The sequence below is a fragment of the Corvus brachyrhynchos genome, unplaced genomic scaffold (assembly GCF_000691975.1).
Source record: "Corvus brachyrhynchos isolate BGI_N302 unplaced genomic scaffold, ASM69197v1 scaffold61, whole genome shotgun sequence".
Classification (NCBI taxonomy): domain Eukaryota; kingdom Metazoa; phylum Chordata; class Aves; order Passeriformes; family Corvidae; genus Corvus; species Corvus brachyrhynchos.
This window is the reverse complement of record NW_008236478.1, coordinates 2,331,809-2,358,038: the sequence shown is the minus strand read 5'-3', so window position 1 is coordinate 2,358,038 and position 26,230 is coordinate 2,331,809. Positions and strand designations below refer to the sequence as shown.

At 40.9% G+C, this 26,230-nt stretch overlaps 1 protein-coding gene across 3 annotated transcripts in view; it reads left to right on the top strand.

Annotated features, from left to right (window-relative positions):
• MARCH8 (membrane associated ring-CH-type finger 8) overlaps window positions 1-26,230 on the top strand; it is an 86,595-nt gene that overhangs the window by 10,016 nt on the left and 50,349 nt on the right. For all 3 annotated transcript variants that reach the window (XM_017725954.1, XM_008643756.2, XM_008643755.2), the window contains one exon: window positions 11,175-11,353. In XM_017725954.1, coding sequence (XP_017581443.1) covers window positions 11,258-11,353 — 96 coding nt within the window. In that variant the 5' untranslated portion in view covers window positions 11,175-11,257. Of the gene's footprint in view, window positions 1-11,174; window positions 11,354-26,230 lie in introns of those variants that run through there.

Below are 26,230 nucleotides of genomic sequence, written 5' to 3'. Positions count from 1 at the left end.
CATCTGTTGCATTTGGAATAGGAGGTAGTTTTCTTTTTTTCAGTTGAAAAAAACCAAACTTGCATTTTCCATTTAAAATGATTAATAAAGAAATACATCATTATCTCTCCATTAGCCTAATTCAGCAGATGTTCAAATTATTTGTCTGTAGTTGTTTTTCATCTGCTCTTTGGGAGAGCAAATGTCCCTGAATATTATTGTAATTGTAACGACTTAGAGAAGGAAACCCCAAAGTCAGCTGGTATGGGTCCTGAAAGACATGGAGGAGAGTAGGGTAGAGTTATGTGGGTTTTCCTCTCTGCAGCTAAGTATGCTGTTGGTGTAAAAATCAACAGGTTCAATGCTTGCCTCTTTCTCCAGCAGTAGATTTTCCATGAGGACTGATGATATTTTAGCATGATAAATAAATAAAGTTTTTCTTCTACCTTTCAATTTCAACAGATACCTGATAATAACTACTGTTTCTTCCATGTTTTGTCTTCACAAATGTTTCAGGGTTTACAGTAGTGCTCATGTGCACCAGAGTTGCATCAGCCTTGTTTAGCACGCTTGGCTCATCTCACTGGCTCCTGTTTAAACTAATTTAAAGCAAAGATCATCTGCTTGGGGAAAAGACAGAAAAGCTACTTCTAATTGTAATTGGGTTGAAAAATGTAACGTCAGTTGGCATCAGTCATGTGGCTGTGCTCCTGAATTTTATTTCCCTGTTTGGAGAACTTCATATAGCAGCTTCTTTTACTTGCCCTGTAGATATGCAACAGCATCCCAGAATCCATTTCATTGTATTGCTCCAGCTATCACCAGATTCCTTCAAAACCACTTTTTGTCCCACAGAATTTTGCTGTCTGATTGCTTGGGCCTCCCCTCACCCTTACTAGACACTTGGAGATTGCTTTGAAGCACATGCTGGAGTAAAAACTGGTAATCATTTAAGAGTGGGTCAGAAGGGCGCTGCAAGTCAGCCTCTTCTCCAGCAGCAAGAAACAGATCCATGCAGTTCTAAGTGTTTCTCATTAGTAAGCACCATTTTTCTGTACTTCACTCTGTCTCAGTACCTTTCTGCAGTTGGCTGTGTTTGGCTGGCAATGAGCACCTAGTGGATGATAGCTGGATTTTAGAAATACTGCTATAGTTCTGGTGACAGAAAGCTGTGATGGATTTGCATTGACAGGATTCTGTACAGGTCTTGCAAGTGCATAGGAATGGATTGGTGGAGTTCTGTGCTGTTTCTCTAAATTTCCCGTAAAATCTCTAAATTTCTAAGTACTTTTAGAAATAAAGGGACTAATGCTGGATGGGACAGAAAGAGTCAACACTTGATTGCTGAATTGAGAACAAGGACAACGGGCGAGGATGCAACTGCTGGACACTGGTTTCTTGTCTGTGTAAGAAGGCAGTGATTTAAAGGAATCCACAGTCATGTATTCATCTCATGATTGCATCCAATGGCTATTTTAGGTACAGTGGGGATGAATGGCCCTTTATAGACTGTGGTAAGGAATGCGTTGTCTGTGGGTTTCAGTAATGCCAGTCCCTTCTTTTCGGGTGGCACAGAGCACTGTTGTGAGGGAAGGATGGTCAGAACCAACACACACGTGCCAGCACGCTCGTGTGAAATAATACCCTCATGAAGGGAAACTGTGCTGGTGCTCTGCTGCTGCCATTGTGTGTGTTGGTGTCAGCACTGGCACAGGGAGCTGGGATGAAACTGTTTGTCAGCCCTCTGAAATCAGTTGCCTGGCCTTTAAACTACACCAGGGACACTTGAAAAATGTTAGGCGCATGCAGCCTTTTTAACCACCCAACAAATCCCATGATAAGGTTGCAGCTGGAAGAGGCTGTCATGTTCTGGCACTGGAAGGGATTTAGTTCTGTTCACAGACCTGGACTCTGTCTGTGGGCTTTATACAGCTTTACTTTTTAATGATAATGCTATGACACAGAGGTTCTTAAACTCTTCATAGCATAGTTTTCATGTTGAAGTTGATTAGAAACGCTGTGTTTGTCTGCCTAGCAATTTTCTCAAATAGATCTGGCAATTTTTTGTGACAATGCAGGTGTGAAACTGAGAGAGTGACTCAGATGTGTAGTGCTGTTATTGCTTGTCTTACTGTAGCACTTCAGTCTGTGCTCTTGGTTGTGCCAGGTACTGTACATTACCGTGGTAAGGAACAATACCACTCCAAAAAGCCATCTGTGTGGCTGAAACAGCCGGGAGGTGGGATGTAGACATTCCATTGCACAGAAGTGGCTAAGCTGAAGAACTCAAATAATTTGCCTTCTTGAACCACAGCCAGTGAGCACACCTGTGTATTGGTGATACTTGAAATGAAGATGAGCAGCGATGTCAGTGCAGCTGTGGGCTCCACTCCCCCAGCATGTTGTTCTGCCTGGAGCACACGTTCTCATGCAGGTCACAGTACTGGTCCTTCCCACGTTGCCTTTTGCGTGGGGGATTCTTGGACGTGACAGATGGACAGAGAAGGTATCAGCATGGAAAAAGATGGAAACATAAAGCCATTAAGGAGATATACTATGCCTGAGTATAATTCCCAATAAAAAGTTCTCACTGAAGTCTGTTATACTTTAATGACTCATTATATTTCCCTGTGTTTAAAATGTATTTAGAATTTTTAAATTTGGGGGATAACAAATGACTTCTGGTGGAGAGTTGATCAGAAATCAGGTTACTTTAAAATGTGGGAAATTACAGTTGTAAACAAACTCATCGGTGTCATGCAAGTAAGCAGAAGAATCAGATACAGGATTCTTGGCACATTGCTCTTTTTACTCTACATTTGAACTTCTGAAGACCCTGGTTTTAGGCTCTTCAGTTGCTTTGAGCAAGTCCTAAAGAATGTGGTTTATAGATGTTTCTTCAGAATTTAAAGGTTTGTCATAGTGATCCAGAAATCTAGATTTTATTGAGGCTTCCATAGCAAAAACATGTTGTAACTCAAACCTATAAATAAAGAGTTACCTGACATTTAACTTGTAAATCGTTCAAAAGAAATACATTTTTATGAGCATGGCTTTGGAAATTCCCTACCCACCCAAAGAAGGAATGATTTCATATTTCTTCAAAACACAGAATCATTTAATCAATAGTATATTTTTTTTTCTCTGCCTTAAGAGAAGTGTTTTGCCTGGTAGCACTTAAACAATAGTGAAGAATGTTGATTAGGTGCCTGTTGTTCATAAATGGCTTTTACAACTGTTCATCTGTGATGTAATGGAAAATAAGTGATGTAGCACAGAATTTTCTTAAAACTGCATCGTTGTTGTCTCTGTACAATATAGAATGTGAGCAATGTCCTCACTGAACAATGATGAGATTGTTCTGTTTCATCACTGTCTTGCATTGTAAATATTTACACTGTTTGTGAAACACAGGCTTTTGTTGTCTTCAATGTAAGTGTATGCATTTTCTAATAATCTTTATTAAAACTAAAGAGCAATTTTTCCTTGGATTTCAGAACTGATTTAGAGTTTTGTGAACCCTGAAAGGATTATAATAGAGAATGAGAAAGGATCATACATTATCCATAGGTGTTACATTGTATCATGTGGACTTGTGTACTAGACTAGAAATTTACCTGCAATACATGTTGGCGCAAATTTCTCTCTCTGGTCTATACATGTATTACTATGTCTCTTCTTCCACTGGATTATAATCTTCATTACATTTTCTCTTAAAAAATGTCAATTGTCACATGGAGCGCTTTGCCAAATCGTAATGATCATGTGGGCATTTTTCCCAATGAATTTGCAGTTATTCTGGAGGTCTGGGGTGTTGCCTTGTCCTTGGCATCACTTGCTGTCTTTCTGAGGTATGTCATAGTCTTGTGGATTTTGGCTTTTGCGCATGAGTAGGGGTGAGGGGAGCGGGTTTTGTATCCGGTAGCTGTACTGTGGATCCTCCTGTGCTGATTGCAGGATGATCTGCAGTTGCAGTCAACCAACTGCAGCAGTCGTGGTAGACCAGTCCCAAACCTGTGTTCACACTGTGATGGAATCCATGTAGGCTACTGCTGTGCCTTACTTTTGGACATGCAGTGAAGGAGGAAAGACAGCTTTCCTCAAAAACTGTAGAAATAGGCTTGGTACTGTGGCGTGTTCTTCTCTGACAATGAGTATTATAAAGAAGCAAGTCTTCATCTGTATCTTCAAGAAAAATTTCGAGTTTTGTGATTATGACATCCTAATTTTTGATCTGCAGGGTGGCTTCAGTGCCAGATTGGAGGGAAGAATGCCTCTTCTGGAGAGGGGCATTAATTTCTCAGGAAGCCAGTTTCTACTCATTCTGGGAGTTGATAGGATCATTGCTAAAAGTGATAAGGCAAGCCCCAAACAGGCTGTGATGTTATGTCCTGCTTGGAGCAAAGCTGTAGAGACTCACAGCTTGCTGTGAGTGTGATTTATGTGCTAGACTTGCTCTGTTCAGAGCAAGTCTTCCTCAGGAGAGGAAGATATCTTTAATGTGAAGGGGTGAGGAGAAATGGTGATTATTGAGGCTAAAGAGTGAATGGCACCCCCTTATGCAAATGGATTTGGGAATTCAATGGAGCAGGTAGAGGAAATTGCTGGCTGAGAAAACAGGAGCCCTGGCTGTTACCTCTCCCTGGCCTCCACCATTAGGACTTCCCAATGTAGATAATGAAACTCCTGCTTTACCTCTTTTTCTTTTTGCTTGTTGCAGTTAGAGACTGTCCCAGGGATTATTGCTGATATTATTGTGGTCTATTTCATCAACAAATATGCAATGGGGGTTACTTAAAAATGTGTATGAACCAGCAGACCACTGATGCCAAAGAAATTTTGGATCTGTAGCAGGAGCTTACTGCCACAGGTGTGTGTGGAGTACCTGGTGCTTTGTTCTTTCCACAGCACATCAGGAATGATCAGTGATGCTTCTGATGCAGGCAAATTGCTATTAGTAGCAGAAGCAGACAAAAGTAATTTCTTTGTTTCTCAGGGGACTGTAATGACTCTATGTTGTGTTATTGTAACAGAGGGAAGTGGCATTTGTTTTCCTGAAGTCTACCAAGCTAGTTCATAATTGCATTTGTCAGCTGAGTTGATTTGAAGGGAACAGTTTTTAAGGAACCTGTTTTTCAGAGGTCCAGATCCTGCTCAGCTTCCATTGAAATCATGGGAAAGGGTTGCTAAGAGCTCTGGGACTGTTATTTACTGAGACTGTAGTTTAACTGCCTGCTTGTCTAGTTGTATTATAATTGTAAAAATAATTGTATTCTTATTTTGAGAGGAGTTAGCCAGAGCTGGCAGATACTTCTGTTTCTCTGTGTATTCCTGCATATTGAGAAGCTTCCAAAGGGAAGATGGGGAACTTGCAGAAGAATCTCCTGTCCCCTTTCTAAGCTTTTCTTTTGATTTTAGCTACTCAATAACATGATTTTAAAATATACTAAAACTTTAAGTCTTGAAGCTGATTAGTTTTGGGACACTAGCAGGTGGAGGAAAGGAGGAACTGAGATAATAAAGGGAGAAGTTACAGCTAAGCTAGTAAACAGTGCGAGATATATGGGCAGACTCATAGCTGTAAATAGCAATAATCCCGAATTATGTCTGCCTGGTCTCAATACAAGGGTTATTTTCAGGGTTAGTACAACATTAGAAGTGAAATGTGAAAGGTACTGCAGGAAAGGAAGTGTTAGTTCCTCTCCCGTAAGCTCTCTTGATTAGATTTTTTTGTTGAGTTAACAAATGCATGTGAAGTGCATGAGGCTTGATAACATCTCTTAAATAATGCTGTTAACAAAGTACTGATTAAGCTACAGTAAACTGAAATGAAACACAGATGCAGGATCCTCTTTTTGAAAATGCACATCTGTCCTCTCTAGAAGAGGATTACATAAGATATATTAGTAAGGGAAGAGTCCTAACAAGCTCAAAATCAAATAAATAAAAACTTCAAACTGGAGCCAACACAAGCTGATAGAATTGGAAATACTTGCAAATGTGGAAAATGTAGTGGACAGAAAGTAGGCATAAGCTATATCTATCTCAAATGTCAAAGTAGCTAGGAAAAGTTAAGATGCACACAGGAATTGGCTAAGTCAGTGGATGAGGGCTTCTGTTACCTTCAGAACAACAATAAAAACACAAAATGAAAGGACTTTTTAAAATGGGGATTTGAGATTTCACATCAAGACCTCCAGCAGAAAAACAGATTCCAAATCTGCATTAATAGATTATTTCAAGTCCTATTATGAGGAAGTAAGCCATCTGATGAAGATGATGTTACACCATCTAGCAGCAGTCAGATTTCTTCAGGGAGTTTCCATTCTTCTTTGGGTTGGTCAGGTTTTGTGCCACATAGAGGGGAAGTTTCGGAAGACCAGATTGCATGGCAACGATCCACGAAGTCCCAGAATATAATTTTCAGCCTGCATCTGCAAGGTCCCCTGCAGTCTACAGACTGATCTGTTCCATGGCAGGATTGTCACAGCAGTGGATGTTACTTCAGTGTCTGGATTATCTGGACATCAGTGATGTGTTGCCTTTTTTTTAACCTGCCCACCCTGCAACTGATTGTCAGAGCACTGACATAGGTGACGTTGCTCACCATCACTACTGAGGCTAAGGGCAGTTGAAGAGAACCTTGGGGCAGACCAGAACAACCCACAGGTGAAATTCTTTCCAATTCCCTTTGGTTAGTGACTATCATCTTCCTTCTGGTATGGGTTCCAGGGCATATTTTTAATGCACATAAAGACATATTCTTTTAATCAGAATACCTATTGTACTTTCAATAGGAAAGCATCTGACCTATTTGACTGCTGTATTTTTTCCCCTTCTGAGTAATACAAAGCATGTGCACACACCTACATGCATCCTTGGGATGCATTTCTTTTGGTAAGGCCCGTGTTCATCTGCAGCCAGTGCCACTACAGCTCCAGAGCTTCTGAAGTTTTCCATTACACACTGTGTAGCAAGGGAATATGATGGACTTTCTGAAGTATAAATGACCTAATAAAATCTGCTGTTCAGACTGCATGTTTGTAGACTCTGATAGGTACCAAACCACAGACAGGAAGTCATGATTTGTGCTTACTTGCCCCAGTCCAGGTATGAATCTTTGGAAAGGAGGAGTTTAGCCTTTGTTTTGGAATGTGTAATGGGCAGAGAGCTGCAGTAGGTGGCAGGTGAGGGAGGACTTCATCTGCATTCTTCCAATGGTACTTGACACTAACAATCCAGCAAGCTACAGATCATTTGGTTCATCTCATGTTCTTGCTGTTATTTGGGAAACAGATCTTGACAGGGTGGATGATGAAGGTGGGATTTCAAGTGGTTTCCCACCTACTTCTGTTCTATTGAGGTTTCCTGTTGTTGTCCCTTCTCATTGTTGAGGAATACATCTGGTGCAGGTAATTCAGTTTGTGAGGTGCAGATTGAGCTCTGGGTGGGAGCCTGAGACAAGAGACCACGAACTGCCAACCTCTTGGACAACCAAGGGCATGAAGATGAGTGGTGCCAGTGAGGTAGGTGAATGGACACTGGGAGACACAGCAGGAGCAGGGGACTTGGGAGGAAGAGCCAGACTTTTGTGCAGGTAGGCTGTGATGGGATAAAAGCCCAGGGGGTCCTTTGTTGAGGGTCCTCCTTGGAGGTGCCGACTCAGGCTGTTTCTGTGTTACTGCACTGTGAATAAATGGCTTTGTGGAACAAGACGTCTGAGACCCTGCCATGGGAATCCCCGTCTGACTGTGAGTGGGGTGTGCAGGGAGTCAAGCTGGGTTCTCGTGGGCGCCTGCTGTGAAGGGGCTTCAGTCCCAGCAGTGAAAGTCTCTGGTGTTGGGAGTGTGACTGCCAGAGAGTCTCATGGTTGGTCAGACTGGAAGGTTTCCTTAACACCAAGTACTTCATGCTGATAACCCAGAAGAACCTAATTTTCTGCTTCTATCAGATGTACTGTTCAGGGGAATGCCCCAGCCACCAGGACCAAGTCATGTGCCTGCTTTTCCTTCCTTTTGTACCTCTCAACTACCTTGAGAGACTGTGTCCTCTTTTCTCTGAATCTGACTGGTTTTGCTGCAGCTTTTGTTGTTCTAGCAACGTAGTGAGGACCCAGCTGTTGTGGTTATACGTGACTGCAGGCATTTTTAGTGACTGTTTTGCCTGTCCTGCAGAAAGCAAAACAGGACTACCTAGATGGGTGAAATCTTAGCTTCATTGAGCTAAGATCACCTGTGGGCTCTGCAGCCAGGATTTTGGCTTCTTTTGTCTTTTGAAATGGTATTTGTTTCTAAAGACTCTCTGGAAGGGCAGTATGGCTGGAGCCCATCTTTTAGGAACCAGTGTGGCTACAGAAAAGAGGAACAGTTGAGCTTTTCAAGCTGTCCTCTGTCTTGGCATTCCCATGTGCCCGAGCCAGCTTTGCAGGAAGTTAGCAACCAAATAAAACACAGCGGAGGAGGAAGCTGAGCCCTTATCTGCCACCTCCTGGGCACTGGATGGAGATGCTGTAGTAATGAGGAATTCTCATTTGGTGTGAGGTATGGCCTGAATGTCTAACTGGAATCCTGAAAAGAAGGGACTATCTAGGAGCAGTCCCCGTGCCTTGGCATGTCTTCCTTTTTGGCAGGCCCCCAGTTTGATGTGCTTCAAGTTTGGATCCCACTTCGCAGGTGCCCAGCTCCCCACCTTTGAATCAGGTAGGACAAGGAATTAATTTAGCTGTGGAATGTCCTGTGGAGCTTGTCATAACTTGCTTTGTGTTGGCCTTTCTGACGTCCTTGTCTGTACTCAGTACTGCAGATGGTCTGTTCATTCACGTAACTTTATCCTTTAGCTAGCACTGTGGAGTTAAAGTGCTTTAGGTTGATACAGACAGAATTTGAGTTGTGTGCATTGTTAGGGACCCAGCAGATTGGGGATGTGGCAGGGTGGCATCTGGGTTTAGTTTACAGCTTTCTATAAGCCACCTTTGAACAAAGGCAGGCTTTATTAGAGCATCTGCCAGGCTTCTTTACCAGAGGAAGGCTGTTTCACATCATCTTTGAATACCCAGTTGGATTATATCTGCTGTTTGAGCTCTTTCAAAGAATTCTAACACTTGCTGTCCTTGAAGTACCTGCAGAAAAACTGGTTTGACTTGTTTGCCATCATCAGAGAAGGTTAACTGTGTTTTCTAATAATTTTCCTTGTTCTCTTTACAGTCAAAACGTGTCCTTGCCTGCAAGCCCAGAACCCTTTTTGAGGGGGGGACACAGAGCAGGGTTGAATTCCTTCCGTTTTGCTCTGTTACCACTGGCAATAGCACAGAACATATTACCTGGCATATTTTCATTGAAGCTTGACATTCTTTGGATTTAATTTCTCTGTTTTCTTGGGAAAATACCTTCCCTTCCTGCCTTGTTTATTGTAGTTTGATATTCCCATCTCAGCCCATGTTTATATTCCCTCTGGCTTGGCTCCTTTAGAGGCTGTAGCTAAGCAGGTGTGTGGAGGACCTGAAGAGGTTCTGTGTTTTCTCTTTATGCTGGGATTCAATAATGCTGGTAAATCCCATGTTTCCCTTTGTCTTCCAGTAAGGAAGTGTCCTTGGTGCTTGTTTATGCATAGTGATATATTTTACTTTTAAAGTAAGCGATGCCTGAAAGTTACGGAGGCGTTGCCTTTAAAGCTCTCATGCGTGCTTTATGATGCACTGTCTTGGCCTCTATGGAAGTAACATAAATCCTGCCCACGTGTCACTAAAGCTCTTGAACTTGGCTGAGTGCTCAAACGGGCAAACAGCATCATGCAGCAGATGGAGTGTGTGACTGGGATGCAGCAGGCCTTGCATACATTTTTGGTTTTGTTCATGATTTGCTCTATGACCTTTGATAATTCTTTCCCCCTCAGTGCAAAGAGGATAGTGAACTATCATTCTCCATATAAAGCCTTGGAACATGTAATATTTTTTTCCTGTTGTTTAATCAAAAGCAGTTAAAATAGTTGATCCTGTTTTCATTTTATACAACTGCAGTACTCCTGTGAAGTCTAGTGGAAATAGGCCAAGCTTTCTAGGTTTTTGATTCCACGAAAGATGCTGAATGGTCTGGTTCTATCTTCAGAACTTCCAATTAAATGTTAAATAAAAAATGTGTGCAGTATTAAGTTAAGGGTATGCACTAAGTGCTAAGCTATACTACTTCCAAATTGCTAAACAACATAATACATAGGGCATTTATTTAGTCTCTGCTTTCTGCTTTTGCAGATTCAAAACCAGACAAACAAAAAGTTGGTATGTTATGGAAACAGAAGAACAGTGCATTATTTAGTTTATTTATTATAGTCCCTGCTGTGGTAATGCCCTTTTAATCTGTTCTTTAAACACAATTGATTGTGTCTCATTTGTGGTAAGTTACATTCCAAATAAGCACTCCATGATGTTACATGTTTCAAAAAGCTTTTTATTTAATGTAACTTCACTAATCTAATAAAAGGTATGGTTAATTATGCCTGCCTTTCAGATTAGCATGGCTAATTTTGGCTAATTTGTCTATCACTATCTTTCCTATGTGTAATGCTTCCCTGTTATATTTGTAAAAGAAGGATAAAGTGTGTGTAGTCCATCCAGTGAATTCACAATCCCTGGTGAGGGATTTTGTTTGTATTAATCTCTAACAGTCTTAGGAAGGGAGCATCTCACGTGATACGTCTTTCATCTGACAGTGGTACGTTTATAGAAATGACAAGAGTCAAATGCAGGCTATTGCCTGTTTTTAGCCAAAATTACAGCATTTGCTTTGTTTTAGGATGACTCCTGAGGCAATTCAATCCAGTATGGTGGGGTTGGCAGTTTCGGAAACTTACCTGTATGAGCTTTGCTCTCTGTACCTTCAGGTAGCATGCTCAGCTTGGAGAGCTGCTCTTCCTCCTTCTCCCTATCCAAGCAGATTCAAGCATGACCCCTGCCCTCTAGCTCTGCTCTCAGAATGCTTTCAGAACTGGTTGAGAATTTATTTATTCATTTTGCATTAATTTTGCTCTGACCTGTCTAGTTAAAATTGTTTAAAATTTCTGTGTCTCTTCTCACCCAGCCAGTGCACCAAAACCCAGAGAAAATAAGAGATGGGTGTTGGTCGAGTGGATGGCATAGCTTTGGTTTAGAAATTATTGCATTTCAAGCTACTTTAACATCATCTAATATTTTTATTTTTTAGTTGCAAGGCCTTACAATGGCACGGAATGAGCACTGCCTTCAAGCCTCCTTCCTGTAAATGAAAGGACCAAACAAGGCGGTGTGATGAACATGCCACTGCATCAAATCTCTGTCATTCCAGCTCAGGATGTTACCTCTTCCAGAGTCTCCAGGAGCAAGACCAAAGAAAAAGAGGAACAGGTACTGTCAGATATGCTTAATTTTCACAGGAAGTTATCTAAGTATAAAATGATAGGGGTTACCAGATCAGACCTGATTCTGTTCCAAAGCCCCGACTCCTTGTGTTACTGCTGCTTTTAGTGAGGACAAATGCTACCAAATTATCTCCTTATTTTTGTGTTTGCTGTTTTAAAGCAGCTGGCTGTAAAATTCTAGAGATTGCTGTTGAGTAAATTCTGCAAAATGCAAGCTACAGCCATCTATTTTTCGTAAGAATTCAAGGCAGACAGGGATTTGGATGATGGCTCTAATTCCATTATTGTAGAAGCTATTACAGGTGTATTTGAAGAAAAATTACATGAAACGTGAACCTCTATATGTAGCCATGCATCCTGTTTTCCTTTGATCTCAGTAGCATGTAGTAGCTGTGTTGTATTTCATAGTGACTAGAATATCACAAGGAAGGCTCTAGACACGCATGTGTGTACAAACTGTACTGTGTTATGGAATATGAGTTGTATTCTTAATTTGGCAGCATGTGTGTGGGCGGAATCAATCTGAGGTCTTGCTGTGGTGCTAATGCAGAAGTATCTGAAGTATCTAGTGATTATAAGTCCAGTAAAATCCAATCAATACACTACTTAACAGTTTTTAATAGCATACTATGTCTAGTCTTCACATGTCAACCTTATTTATCCCTGGACTGTGTCTCTGATCCAGCCCAAAGATGTTAATGTGCATCATGTACAGTGTACACTGTACTGCATTGATCTGATATTATCTGTCAGTTCCACAGAAACCTCTTTGTGGTTTTTTAGCTTTAACTTAAAATGAGGTCAAGAGAACATTCACGTTAAGGTACAGCTGCAGGGTTTGCTTTCTGGACTCCTCAGCAGTGGTTAACTATGAGGAGGTCTAGACTGATGCTGAGTACAGACAAGGTGTAGCTAATGTAAAAGGGACTAGAAAGACACTGTCGTGTTACAGAAGGGGATTCACCAACACTAACTTTGAGTAGGGTGCAAGAGTTGTTTCTGATGTGTTGGGATCATTTGCCCTGACTACCTGTTTCACTTGACAGCTGTCCAGATTGTACCTACCAAAGTCACCAGTAAAAATAAACTGTCCTAATACTGGCTTTTTTGAGTCTTTTCCTTAGTAACATCTTAAAATGGATTCTAGCCCTTCAGATTCTTAAACCAGTAATTAATGAGGCTGGTACACTGCTGCTTTTGGTTACCAGGACTGGGCAAGAAGTTACTATCACAGAGGAGATGCTCTAAATCTATGAAGCACCTTGTCTCAGGAGTCTGCTGGAGTCTGTTGCTTCCTGCCTGTCGCATACAGTTACTGTCTGGGCAGCTCCCTAGGTAAGAGGGCACTGCTGTTTCTTCCCTTTGGTGCTCTCCCGTATAGTAACTGTATGTGCTGAGTGAGACAGCTCCTTTGTCAAATGCAGGGCAGTGCTGTGAAGTTACTACCCTGCTCTGGGGTGATGGAGGTTAGGAGGCAGATCAGAAGAACTTGTGCCTCTAACCATGCAGTGGGCCTGGAAGTGAGAGTCCTAACTCTCCTTCTAAACATGCTTTTTATTTCGAACACAGTGACTTTGGTGTTAACAAATCTCCCCTGTGTTTCCTTCATGGTAACTAGTTGAAATGTTGATTATTGTTCCCCTTGCAGGGTTGCTGTTATATTTTCATGCCTTAGCATGTTAGAAACAGAACCAAATACTTGTTTACACATGAGCAACACTGAAGAGGAAGTGGGACCATGCAAGCAATAGATTAAGCTAACTTGGAAACACTTCATGTTTTCCAAGTCTTGTCCTTCCTGTCTTCATCAGCACATTCATTCATCCCCGGGTGTCCTGCATTCTGCCAAAACTACAACTGGAACAGCTGAACCTCTGGGTGAGCTGCCTGCTGTCCCTGATGCACAGCTGTACTGACACTGTGGCTGCCCCTGTGCACATGAGCCTGGCTTTTATACTCCGTTCCTCACTCCTGCTTCTGGTGTTAAGCTTTAGTGCTGGATCTTAAAAATGAGCTGTAGGGCAGTCAGGTTGTTAATGTGCTGACTTTGACCAATCCAGTTAATTTTTCACATTGCATCAGTTAGTTCCCAGTACTTTATAGTCAGAGTCCCTGTTAATTCTTGGATGCAGTCAAGACCCACTGGCCAAGACTGTGAATTTTGCTCATATTTGAAGAATACAGTAAAAGGGAGATGGGATGCAAAAGAAGAATTTCTAGATTATCCTTGCCATATTTTTAGTCAGATTTTAGTTTCAGAATGCCTGCTTTCTGTTGAGATAGCATCCACTCCAAGATAAAGAGCAGCATGCAGCTGAACGTGATCCTGTGTTGGGCAAATCTGCTGAGCAGTTGTAGGTAGTTGTTGTGCCCTAGATAATATGTACTGTACAAGTCATGGATACTAAGTAAAACCGAGAAAGAAGGTGTTACAGTACAAAGTCAGTGTAACTTCAATACTTTCATATTTCAGTTGCATTCTCATTAGACAACATAGGTCACAGCTATTTCGTTGTGGTTGGCCTAGGCACAGTTCTTACGTCTGCAAAGACGTAAAATAGTTTTTGAGAAAAAAGTGTAACATTTCACAGTTTGAATCGAGTTCCATGATTTTCTTACCTTACCTTTATTATGTAATAAGAATAGTAAATTTCTTACCTTTTCTGTGCAGGAACAGTAAGTAACTCAAACAAATGTGTACACTGTAGTCTTAAAATATTTTGAGTTGTACAAAGCCACTTGACAATCTGAACAAAATCAAACAAACCACAAACCACAATCAAAACCAATAGTACTACTTCACAGATAAATACGTAGGTTTGCTTTGTAGTACCAAGCTGCTTAGACCAAGTGCATTTCCAAGTGTGCACTTTATAGATTGAGCAGACTCATGTGCGTATCTCTCCTATTTATTAACAAGCTGTGGCTAAAGCCAAGGGGAGTGTCATCTAGCAGATGAAATTTTGTCTTGCTTTCATTTTTGCTGTTTCAAACCAGACCTTTGGCTTGTTGGTACCTATATTCTGCATTGTAGGAAGTCCTTTGGAGGAAAGGCTCAAGAAGCACAGCAGCAGAAAATGAAGGACCAATGTGCCTAGAGAGAGAACTTCCACCAGTCTCTGAAAAATCAGTGTTTCTCCTATTCCTCAGAGTATGCCTTATATTCTGCTATCTTTTGTGATGATGAGTGTGGTTAGTTATTCATATATGTAGTAGAGTTGCAGAGGAAAAATTCTCAATCTGAACAGTATAGATCTCTTACTATTTCTTCACTTCTATGCTTCTGGTCAAGATGTAGCTCTTGTATTTCAGGTTAAGGCTTGGTTTTATTCTAGTTTTCCTTGCTACAAGAGCAGATTTTATGCACTAGTGATTTGTGACTAAGTAAAGAACAGCAAGAAATCCTTAGCACCTTCATCATTACAATCCAGTTTCTCAGATTGAGTGATGTATAATACCTAACTGAGTGATGTATAATACCTAGGCATGCCTCATGGCAGATTAAATTGTAGATTCAATACTTGTGGAAGACTGGCAAAAATCGTATTGAATTTGAAGAAGTGTTAAGAGGAAAGGCTTTTGCCTACCATTTCTGGTCTAAGTCCTCAGTGATACATATACATACCAGAGCCTGGTAGATTCAGGTTGATGTAATTTTCAACATTTAAAGTATTTGAAATCTGAGGTTAGAAGCAGTATTTCATGAAACGTTGTCCATTTCCACAGTAAAAATATGGAAGGTCATAAAGGGATTATTACTCTTGCGTTTAACTCAGATGAACTGATAGCTTTAAGGGCTATTAATAACCATCATTAGCTTCTTACTTACCCTTCACTAGGAATAGTTTCATGCTTACTTGATGTTAGGGAGAGTCATTCTATTGTGTGTCAGAAGCCACAACCCCCCTTGCCCCTGTTTTGTGGGCAGTATGCTGGCAGCAAGGTTTCCTAACGCATGCAAAAGCAAACAGCTCTTGGGATCTGATGGGAAACAAGGAAATGATGCTGGCATGTGATTGAGGTGTTGTTCTGGGTTTGTTTTGTTATAGCACAGTCTTTTTGAGGGCTTTGTGCCTTCCTCACTGAAGTGCACTGATATCTGCTGCAAATTGTTAGTAAGTGTTACTGCAGTGAGTGAAGCTCCCTCAGCAATAGCTTTTCACTGCTCTTACAAAAATGTGCACCAACCCTGGCCTCCTATGCTGTGATCTCTGCAGATCTCATAAGGAGATCAGGGATGGGTGGGATCAGTGTTTGAATGAGAGATCATGAGATACTAGTGCAAGTCATTTTTGGGCACAGTACTGTTTCTTCTCAGTAGTCTCAGCCTGGGAATCGATACCCAGTTATCATCAAAGATCACACAGCATTTATCACAGAAGCAGATCAATGTTCTAGTCAGATTTAAACTTGATGATTCCAGTTGATCAGCTGAAACTCCCTTCTGGTCACGTCTCTTGTTTTCTAAGTGCTGTGTAGTATAACTGGCTGTTACATGCTCAGCAGAGATGCTGTGATTGTCCCTGATATATCCAGGTACTTCTCAAAGCTGTCAGCTTGAACGTATACTGAGTGCCTAATTTGTCTGGATGAAATTATGGTGAGAGAAGTACATTGTGGTGTATCTTTGTAAAGTTCTTCTGCCTTTGTAATGATCTCTTGCATCCTGTGACAGGAAAGGTAATGTGGCTTATTGATTCAAATAAGCCACATCTTAGTGGAAAAGCAGGACTTGGGGGGAAAAAAAAGGCAAGAAATGCATTTGCAAGAGTTTGTAGTCACAGAGCAGTTTCTCAACGTGTGTGCTTTGTATTGTTGAATCTAGAGTGACACTTCGAAAGCTGTTTTTAAGGTACAGAAGCGCTCTGACTTTTTCCATTCACTTTGTGGACTTTGAGCTGTGAATGAGATCTCTGTGTGGCTGAATTCAGTCCAAATACTCAGACTTCATAAGGCTGTGTGTGTGTGTGTGTGTTTGGTTTTGCTTGCCCATTAAACCAAATCATTCATTCAGCAGCCAGGCTCTAAATCCTTTGAGAATTTTACTTCTTATTTTTTTTGTGCTGTGATTTGTGTCTTTATGTGTAACTATGTCATATATTAACACTGGGCCTGGCATTTTTCCTTTCTTAAGTTTGCTCTGTATAGAAACTGGCTAACTATGGAAGGATTTTTGTCTGAATATTCTTTTTCTCTTCTGTGAGAAGCAGAATGTACTTCTGCTGTACTGCTTATAGGCATAGGCTCAGAGTGGGAATTGTGAAGACCTTTCCTGACAATTCAAATCTTGGCTTTTACTTGGTGTGTTTTTCAATGGATCATAAAGCATGTCTTAGAAAAAGTTACACTTTCCACTCTTCCTGCCCCTTGGCAGCTTAAGGGCTTTTTTGTTCTGTCCCATGTGTTCCAGCAAGAGCATGACTTACCTCACCTTTGGTGTGGTACCTGGAAAACTGTCAAGAAGAGCACAGAGTGCGGCTAGGCCTGAATTAAACCAGGTCTGTAATTTGGGATTTGTTTTTGTCTTACCACCCTGCTAGATGGTATTGGGAAAATCGTTTGGGTTCTTGTGCTGTCCTGACTCCCATCTGTGAAAGAGGGCTGGCATTGCTGACTAGCCTTGTAAAGAACTTCAGGTGTATGGATAAAAGCTGAGCACCTGGAAGTCTTTGCCACTATGTCCTTTGAGATGTCTACTTTGCCAGAGTCCCAGTCTGCAGATGGTTGTGCTGATGGCCCAAAGCTCTGCTGCAGAACATGGTGGACACAGGGTATGTGGAGAGCAGAGGGGTCTTCCCCCTGAAGGTGAGCATTGCTCGATCTTGGTTGTGGTAAACGTGCAAAATGTTGTGACTTTCCTGAACTTCTGCTCTTACTATGCTTGAGTGCAGGATGAGAAGCTGGTCCTCTCGAGCCCTACTCTTAGAAGTTAGTACATGCTGCTTTCCAGCAAACCCCAATGAAGGGAGAAAAGAGGAGGCAGGAAGTGGGAGGGAGGGGATGGTATGGGAGGGAGCTGCTCCCGCTTGAGCAGTCCTAACAAAAAAGTCAGATCACGCCATTTGATTCTGCATTGTGTTTGTTTTGGAGTGTGTACAGCATGTGTGTGTGAGGAAAGGAACAGATGGCTGCTGAGTGGGGATGAATTACAAAAGACAAAGTGTGGGAAGTGATTTCTGAAAGGGTTTTGAGGGAAAAGAGGAGAAAACTCTTTCTTCTAAAAATTCAGTAAACATTATGAAAACTAACAGCAGTTGATACAGCAGCAGGGTTTTAGGTAGTGATTCTTCTGAGAATAAACTTTGGTAGTTTCGGATTTTGCTGTTTAGTTATAATCACTCATTTATATACAATCTCTGTTTTAACTTTCCTTATTGCATGTGAACTCCTTACTTTGATGTCTCAAGACCAGAAACTTAGAGTTAATGATTACAATCTGTAGCTGTCACATTAACCTGAATATTAAATCACCTCTCTGATATTAACAAAATCTCTGTCTGGCTTTCATTAGCAGCTCACTTAAAAAAGTTGAGAGTCATTCTTTAAAAAATACTATACTCTAAAACAAGTGCTGATGCTGTTTAATTACATGATAGTCACGTATGTTTTGGTGGTGTTTTGCAGGTCTGTTAATGTTTCTCATGTATGTTAATGTGCAACAACTTTCCATAAAGGGAGCCCTGGATCTGAAGTCATGACTTTAAAGTTTATATTCTTTCTTCCCTGGCAGAAGCACACTTGTTTGTTTGCCTTCTAATGAGATGTGTGTCAGTCATGATCCCACAGTGATCTATATGTGCATATAAATAAGTACCTGTGTTGCTGAAATCATCACAGCTCCACAAAGACATTAGTCAAGACTTGATTGTAGTGATTTTCATCATCCATTGGCTATACTGTTTCTTTAAAGTGAGACTGTCAGATTCCTGCAAACTGATTTTTAAAGTTCATTTATTAAACGTAATTTCTGTAAATGAGACACCCCAGAAGTCCAGATGTTTTTTCCTCTTGTAGGATGTTTTGCCTCATGCATTGATGCATAATGAATGACTGTGTGGTGATTTGATCTTTCAGACAGATGTGTTTCTGTGCCTGGTGAAATAAAATAGGTTGGGTTTTGAGTTGTTTTCTAGGGTGTTTTGTTTTGGGCTTGTTTTGAGAGAAGAACAAAGACTAACAATTCTGCCAGGGAGGCATGGTGTAGTATTTGAACCTCAGGGGGTTTTAAAACTGTGTCTAGCTTTAAGCTGCTGATTCCCCTTAAACCCTGCACCCCAGTGGTTTACAGGTAAAACTTCTGCAAAATTATATACAGGCTTAGATTTGCACCTTGAACTTAGCTAATTCTACTTGGCCTTTACGCCATTTATGAATAATTTTTGACAGGGGCAGGGGAAGTTGTTCTTCAGAAATTGCTTCTCCCTGCTTTGCTGAAATATAAGCTCTTAGGAGTACAGCCTTCTAAGTCAATACTTCTCACACCTAGAAACAAAATCCACCTTTGGGATTCATTTAGCTTTTCTTGGTCCCAGAAGTGATGGTCTCTCATCTGCTTCTAAATATGCTTCTCTCTGACAGCAGACATAGCTCCTGTTTTAGGAAATTTCTTACGGAGATTTTCGCATGACAGCCACAAGTCAAAGCATACTTTTATTACTGAGCAAGCCCATATTGTGTATTCTATGAGGTCAGTGGTTGAAATTCAGAATTTCATTTTTTAGCAGTCAAGAACTGAATTTCAAAGACAAAGGAAAGAGCGGAATCACCTATTTATTGAGGTTTAAGTTTATTTACATCCCAGTCCTCTCTTCCTGTAAATAAGCACTACTTTAATGTTGATGAAAATGAGGAAAAGTGGCCTGTTTATAATTTTTTCATTTGCTTAAATGTAGACTGCATCTGATTGCTTGTGCACCTTAACTACAGGTGGCTGTTAGTGTAAAGGAGAGGACTGTCCTTGAGTCTGCAGCATTTGATTTCACCCCTGTGCTAAGTAAGCACTGCATGTTTCCACCATATTCTTTAAGGGTACAGCATCTCTGGTGTTCCTGGAGGCAAGAATCTGGGGCTATGTCACCAACTGCTCTGCACACATGTTGTGCATCTGTCAGGGTATCTGGAAGTGGGTGTGTTTAGCACAGATATTCATATACTCAGATTCTTTGAGTGTGGAAGCAATTTTTGGTGTATTTTTAACATTAGAACATTTTCAGTAATAAACTTGCATCTTGTGCTTAGGTTTTTCAGAAACCTTAAAATAATTTTTGTGTGACCTACTGAGTTCTATATCAAAGCTGGATTTGGAGTCACAGATTTCCAGTGTGCCTTACTGCCTTGAAGGATAATTGTATTTCCTACTCTTCAGTACGTACACCTTGGAAAATCACTGCTGTAGGTCTCACAGACGTACAAGTATTTATGGCTATTTCTATCTAAAAAGTCAGATTTTTTTCTAACACTCAAGTCAAATTCACTCTCTAGTGTGTAGTTGGGTTCATTAGTTAAGCATATTGTATATAATATCTTTTGATAATTATGCATTGGCATAAAATTCTTAAAAGAAGTATGAAATTATCCTTTTCCCAGAATTTAGATAGAGGAGCCTAAAAAAGATGTTTTAAAAGTTTAAAAGAGGCTGATCTTGGCATTTTTGAATATCAACTAATCAATTTACTTATTTTTCCTGTAAAGTGGTGAAGGGGCAGCCTTGTAATGCATTGGTAGCTTTTCCTGAATGGAAAATTGCAGACCCCAGAAGTGTTTTAGCCAGCTGTGTCCAGATGCACAAACCCCATGTCAGTTGTAAAGTTTCTCCTGGCAATCATCTGCCTGTCTATTTCTAGTAATATTCCTAAGCAGTAGATGCCAGAGGAGGTGATTTATGGATTGTTCAGGTTGAAGCAATGTGTGTTTGCCTCAGCCAGTGGCTTGTGTGATATTTTTTTGCTTTATATTTTATGCATAATAACAGTGAAAACTTTTGGTTGACCCCAGAGAATATGGAAGAGTTGTTTGGGCTTTGTTTCCCTCCAGTATTCTTTAGGTTTGTTTACTGTTATTCAGATGACTGAAAGCACGTTATTTGGGTAAAGATTACAAGGCAGCCTTGTATGCAGTGAAGTGAAACATTTACTAATTTTTGCATCTTCATTTCTCTGAGCTGGTTAACATAACAGCTAAGCAACTTCATTCTGCATGAAATACTGGAATGTGGCATCCTCTTTGGCTGCTAATAGGTTTCAGGTACTCCAGAGACACTGGAGTTACTGCAACATCCACAGGCAGATTTGTGGTAGTGACCCCTAAATGGGATCTTCCTGTTTTCATGCACCACAGTTGGGATATTTGGGAGAAGTGAAGCACAGCCTCATACCTGTAAACTTTAAATCATAGCAATTTTAAGTTGTGACAAGGGAAGAACTAGGGTACTTCATGGAAACACCAGCAAATTAGGTCCGCTGGGTACGGCCAGTGCTAATTTGTGCTTAAGCCAAGATACCTTCTCCCTTAGAGCTGGGAATAGGACTGAGCTGGTTGTCTTCTGTGATTAATATGAAAAACTTGACTATTTGGCTTAAAACTGCTTCAAATCACCAAGCAAAAAAAATCTATATCACTATACAATGATGAAGTTCATGCAGAAGGGGGACAGGCATGCTGGAGTACAGATTAAAGTTTTTAAAAAACACCTATTTTGTATGTTTTTAATATGCAAAGCAGAACATACATATCTAAATATATATATATATATTAATTAAAGTATCTTTAGACACTGGTAATAAAGGGCTAATTGTCCTAATTCCTAGCTAGAGTCAACATAAAAGTAGCACCTCCCACCCCCAAAACCCTTTCCCATCAGTGTGGTTCAAAATAGCTTGTTTTATTTTAATGATTCCTTTGAGATTTGTGACACTGAAGGCCAGCAGGGGTGACCGCATTTGACTTGGAATGACCTGTGTTATGTTGCATGTAGCTATCTCTGTACATTGAACCCATAGCTCCTGGTATTTGGAAGTGGCACTTTAGCTTCCAGCTTGATTTGAAGATGACAGGTAAAGCTTCTGTTGTACTTTGTAGTTTGTTTCCATGCCACTCACCATCACAGTGCACAGAAACCATGGCTTCAGCTGCTAGTTGCTAGTAAGTCTTTCTTGACTAATTGAACCAGGCTCTTAAATTGTGCTTTTGGACCTATCTCTGTGTTAAAAACAAGTGAGGTCATGCACTTTCTAGATAAACTTACAGATAAAATTCTGGAATCTCACCCAGTAGGGTGTTTCCATCTGCCTTGTAAATGGGGCAGGGGGAATGAAGGATAGAAAGATAGCCTTTTGGGGCCTCTCTTGTCCTGTTTGAAAGTAAAGGTTGGGACACTGGAAAAGCAAGTGTCTTAATTACAAGGCAAGGTGTGCTGCTCTTGCTGATAGGGTTTCGGTGGCTTTCCAGTTTTTGTCCTCTCTCTATTCTCCAATGCTACCTTGGCAGTTCAGAGGGAAAGCTGAAAACTCTGCTTCCTGTAGTGCAGGGATGAATCGCCTTAATCCTGTCTTCAAACCCCATTCAGGTTCTCATTTCCACTTGTCACTTCACTACGGCTTTCTATAGCTAATCCTGTACTGTACTTCTGCTTTATAAGCTGAAACCTGTATAATTTGCAATCACAGCCCGTGTCACTTTGGCAAAAATAAAAGGCAGTTTTAGTACTGTGGGGTTTTTTCCCCAAATCAGTTTCACATGCTCAGTATCTGTGAAGTGTCTGTAAGCCTTGTCAGCCTGCTAAGCTTTGTGTTACCTGTAAACATAACTGGCAGAGACTTTCTTATGTTGTTTTTTGAAAATTAATTTCCAGATGATTATTGAAAATATTGGCTGATGCCTGGCTTAGCACCAGTCTTGTGGAATCAAGTGTCTTCATTTGATTCTGTGTTGATAAGGCCAGCATCAGATCTGTCATCAGTCAGATCTTCACCATTGAACATGTTTTATATCAGTATCATTTGTTCTATTTTTAGACGGAAACATTTGAGAAGGGAGATAGAAGGAAACACTCCACTGTATCAGACATAGTAAAGGTGGGAGTTCTACTGAGCTAAAACAGACCTCTAGGAAAATGTTAATAGGCGACAACAGACTGGCAAAAAAGTCCCATCCAACAGATGGGGTGAGCACGATTGCAACAAGGCTGCACTTCCTCCCAGTCATGTCCTGAGCACAGCTGCTGTAAGGAGTGTTTCTTCTGCAAGAGTTGGCGGGAGAATTTCTGGAGTGGGTAACGTGCCCAGGTATGAGAATTTAATTTACGGTGTTTGTTCTCTGTGTTTTGGAGCCTGAATAAAGAATGCCATTCTGAAAGATGCGTTTAATGGCTACTAGAATGAACTGACTGAAGTGTATGGGAGCTTGCAGTTTCCATGGGAAACTGGGCCTTTCCCATGAATGCAGGTGAGGAGAAAGAGAGACAACCTATATGCCTGGGCTGTATTGTCCCCTCAGAGCTTCAGTTCCAGCTGTATCATGTTCACAGCAGACTGTTTCATCCTGGGTTTTTCCCCCTTATCATCTATAGACCTCTGTTTCTTCTTGAATGTAGATACAACGAAGAGTGCTGCTGTTGTTCCTAGATTTATGAGTGTTTCGAACTGCCCCAAAGCGAAGAGTGCTGCTGTTGTTCCTAGATTTATGAGCGTTTCGAACTGCCCCCAATCTACCCAATCCCGTGCTGAGCACAACTGGTGGACAGCTGTGAAATCCTGAAAGCATTGCCAGTTTTAACCTCTGTCCAGCCCTGCTGCTCTGCTTCCAAACTGCCAGGAATCATCATGCTGCCCCCAGGAGCGATCAGGAGCATGTATAGGTTGTGTTAGATCTCCAGATCCAAATATTTGCTTTCAAGAGTTCTTATATCTAGGTCTAAATATTTTAGCAGCTTGGTTAGTTTCAGTCAGACCTTTGTAACGCAAGCCCACCTGTAAAGCTTCTAGAAGATAAATAATAACTACCATAGCCCAGCAATTCCTTAAAGGCTTCTCTTTGACCCCTTTCTACCTCTGGTGCTACAGCTACTCATTTAAAGGAACTACTTTAAAAGTGCCATCCCTCAGCACCTCATCCAGGAAAACCCAGGTATCTTTTCTCTGGCCCCCTCTGAAATGTACTCTCATGTTTTATCCTCTTCAAGAAAATGTTCCTTGTGGTCCCACTGCTCACACATACTCCACCGGGATTGTGGTGGCAGGCTCTGCCATCTGCCCAAGAATGATGGAGGGGTACCCAACTGGAACACAGGAAGTACATTGTTAAAGTCCTTATTTAACACTGACTTCTCTCTGCCTACCTATAGTAAACCTGAGGCACACCCAAGTCTCTGGATTGCAGAGTGAAGGAAGGCAGGTGAGATCAACCCATATTTCTTATAGCCCTGCTGGTTTTCAGTGCAGTCATTACGACAGAAATAACTAAGTCTGATGTTCTGGTTTATAACCAGAATTTTTGGGGATGTTTAATGCAGAGCCTTGATCCTATACCTGTTGTATCCCCTCCTGGTGAATTCTTACATATTTGGCTAGGTTTTAGCTGTTGTAAGTTTTGCATCTGATGGGTTGCTTTTTGGGTGAGGTTTCTTTGCGTGGGTTCTTTTTTAGTTTTTTTAGTTGTTTTGGGGGTTTTTTTGGAGAAACTTTTGAGGAAGCTTGTACAGTTCCTCTTTATAGCGAAGTTCTGGTTTTTACTTTTTTCTCCTAGATTTCTCAAATGCTTATGAAAGTGACTTAACTAGTTCCTGCCTGTGCAGTTTTTGCTGGGGAGAACTTGTGTGCAATCCACTGTTCTGAGCTCAGTTCTATTTTCTGAGGCCAAAAAGCAAAACAAAGAGCCCCAAAATGTAGATGCGAGAGGAAATAAAAGCATTACAGAGCTCCACATGCCCCTTACTTGCTTGGCCATTTCATTTTGTGTTCAACCATCCAGTCTTTGATAGTCTGAATTGGTTTTTGTGGGTTTGTTGGTGGGTTTCATTTTGTTTTTTTTCTGTAGTCAGTGCTTTAATGCTTTTTAAAAAAGTTCTTCAGGTCCTATTGTTATACCCCACTCCTGTTTTATAGTTGCATTAGTAACACCCACAGTACTTGGGTAAGCACCTCTTAATTGCTTTGTAATTGCATTGTAAATTGACTGTTGCAGGACAAGTATTTGAGTTAGACACAGGCATCAACAAAAGTCAGCTCCTACAACAGGTACTGCTGTCTTTCTGCCTTTTCCATAGAAGCATGGGTTAGAACAGTGGGTTATGTGGTATTTCTTAACGCTTGGAACAGAGTTTGGAGACTGGCACTAATTTAATTAAAAACAGATATAAGATCTTCACTACTCTTTCCCACTGTGAAATTCACATGCACTTGGAGAAACGTCTGCCAGGTCAAAGTCTGTTAGCTTGTTCAGAGTGTTCCTGATTGCTGAAACTCCCTCCAGCCTTGTTTGTTTGAAAAAAGTCTGTTGTATCATTGGATCTGCATAGCCTGCAGTGTTTGTTTCACAATCCACAGAAGAGCTTGCACAAGCATGATTATGATAGGAAACACTGCTTGTGCATTTATTTAACATCTCCTTAAGCCATTTTTCCCCCTTACACTTTTGGCCATTCAACTTGGTTCTCCCTTCTCTCAACCCTCCTTTGAGCTTAGACCTGGGAAACGTCCATCAGCTGTTCCCAGGCAGTACCAGCTGAGATGATAGCAAACAAGGTGCTTGGACACGGAGAAACTCCAGAGAGAGTAACAAGCTGAAAATGTGTGGTGAATTGCCCCTGGCTTGTCCAGTGGCCAGGGAAGGACCGTAAGTGCTCATCCACTAAGTGTGTGTATCTGCTGTTTGAGATGTGCTGCAGAGAAATGACCCACTTTGGTGCTGTTATTTTACTGATCAGGGGATAACTAATCTTTTTGTACTGCAGGTTTTAGTACAGAATAGTTGGGGTTTTGTTCACCCAGACATCAAAGAAGTTCTGACTGGCAGCTCAGAAATTTGTGCAAGGTCTGAAAGGAGGATTTATAGGAAATGAGCAGATGGTCTAGTAGAGAATTTCCCCAGGAGGTTGCAGTTGTTTAAAAATGGGAGAAACTAAATAGACTGTACAAAATTTGACTGTAAAATTAACTGGCCAGCCAGTAGCTAAATACTTAACCAAAATGATTCAGCTTGGCCCCTAGCATAAGCATGTAATGAAGTGATATCTGTGAGTTTACTCCACACACATTATTTCAGGTTTCTCCTAATAAGTGCACAAGAATGAAAGAAGATTTTGCTAAGCACTGTTCTTGCTATGGTGAGGCCTCTCCTGCATCTCTTCCTTTCAGTGGCAACATGATTGTTCAGGCATGCAGGAGAATGCTGCAAAATGCTGCTCATATTAAATGAAATACAGAGCTGTTCAGCTGAATGCCTTTAAATTTTAAACTGCTCTTTTTAGCTTCACAAACATAAGACTTAACATATTGGTTAGATTGCAGTATTTGAAAATATTCAGTATTTGAGAAAAAAACCCAAGCAGCAAATTGCTTTATTTTGGGGATGCAAGACTCAAGAGTGTGTTAACTCTTAAGTAGTGAAGTATCATGTCCCTTTAAAAAATCCGTGAACTCAAGTCACTCTGGAGTGGTTTGCCACACGGCTTTAGACTTCCAATATCATTGTTTTTCATGTGGGGTTTTTTCTGAAGCTCTGATACATAGAAATTGGAGGTTTTGTATAGGAGTGGGTGTCTATAAATGGATAAGCAGTGTTTTAGTGCACATCCCATGATTTCAAATCAACTGATGGATTCAAAAAACAACTGAGCTCATTATTCTTTAAAAAGTTAGGAAAACAA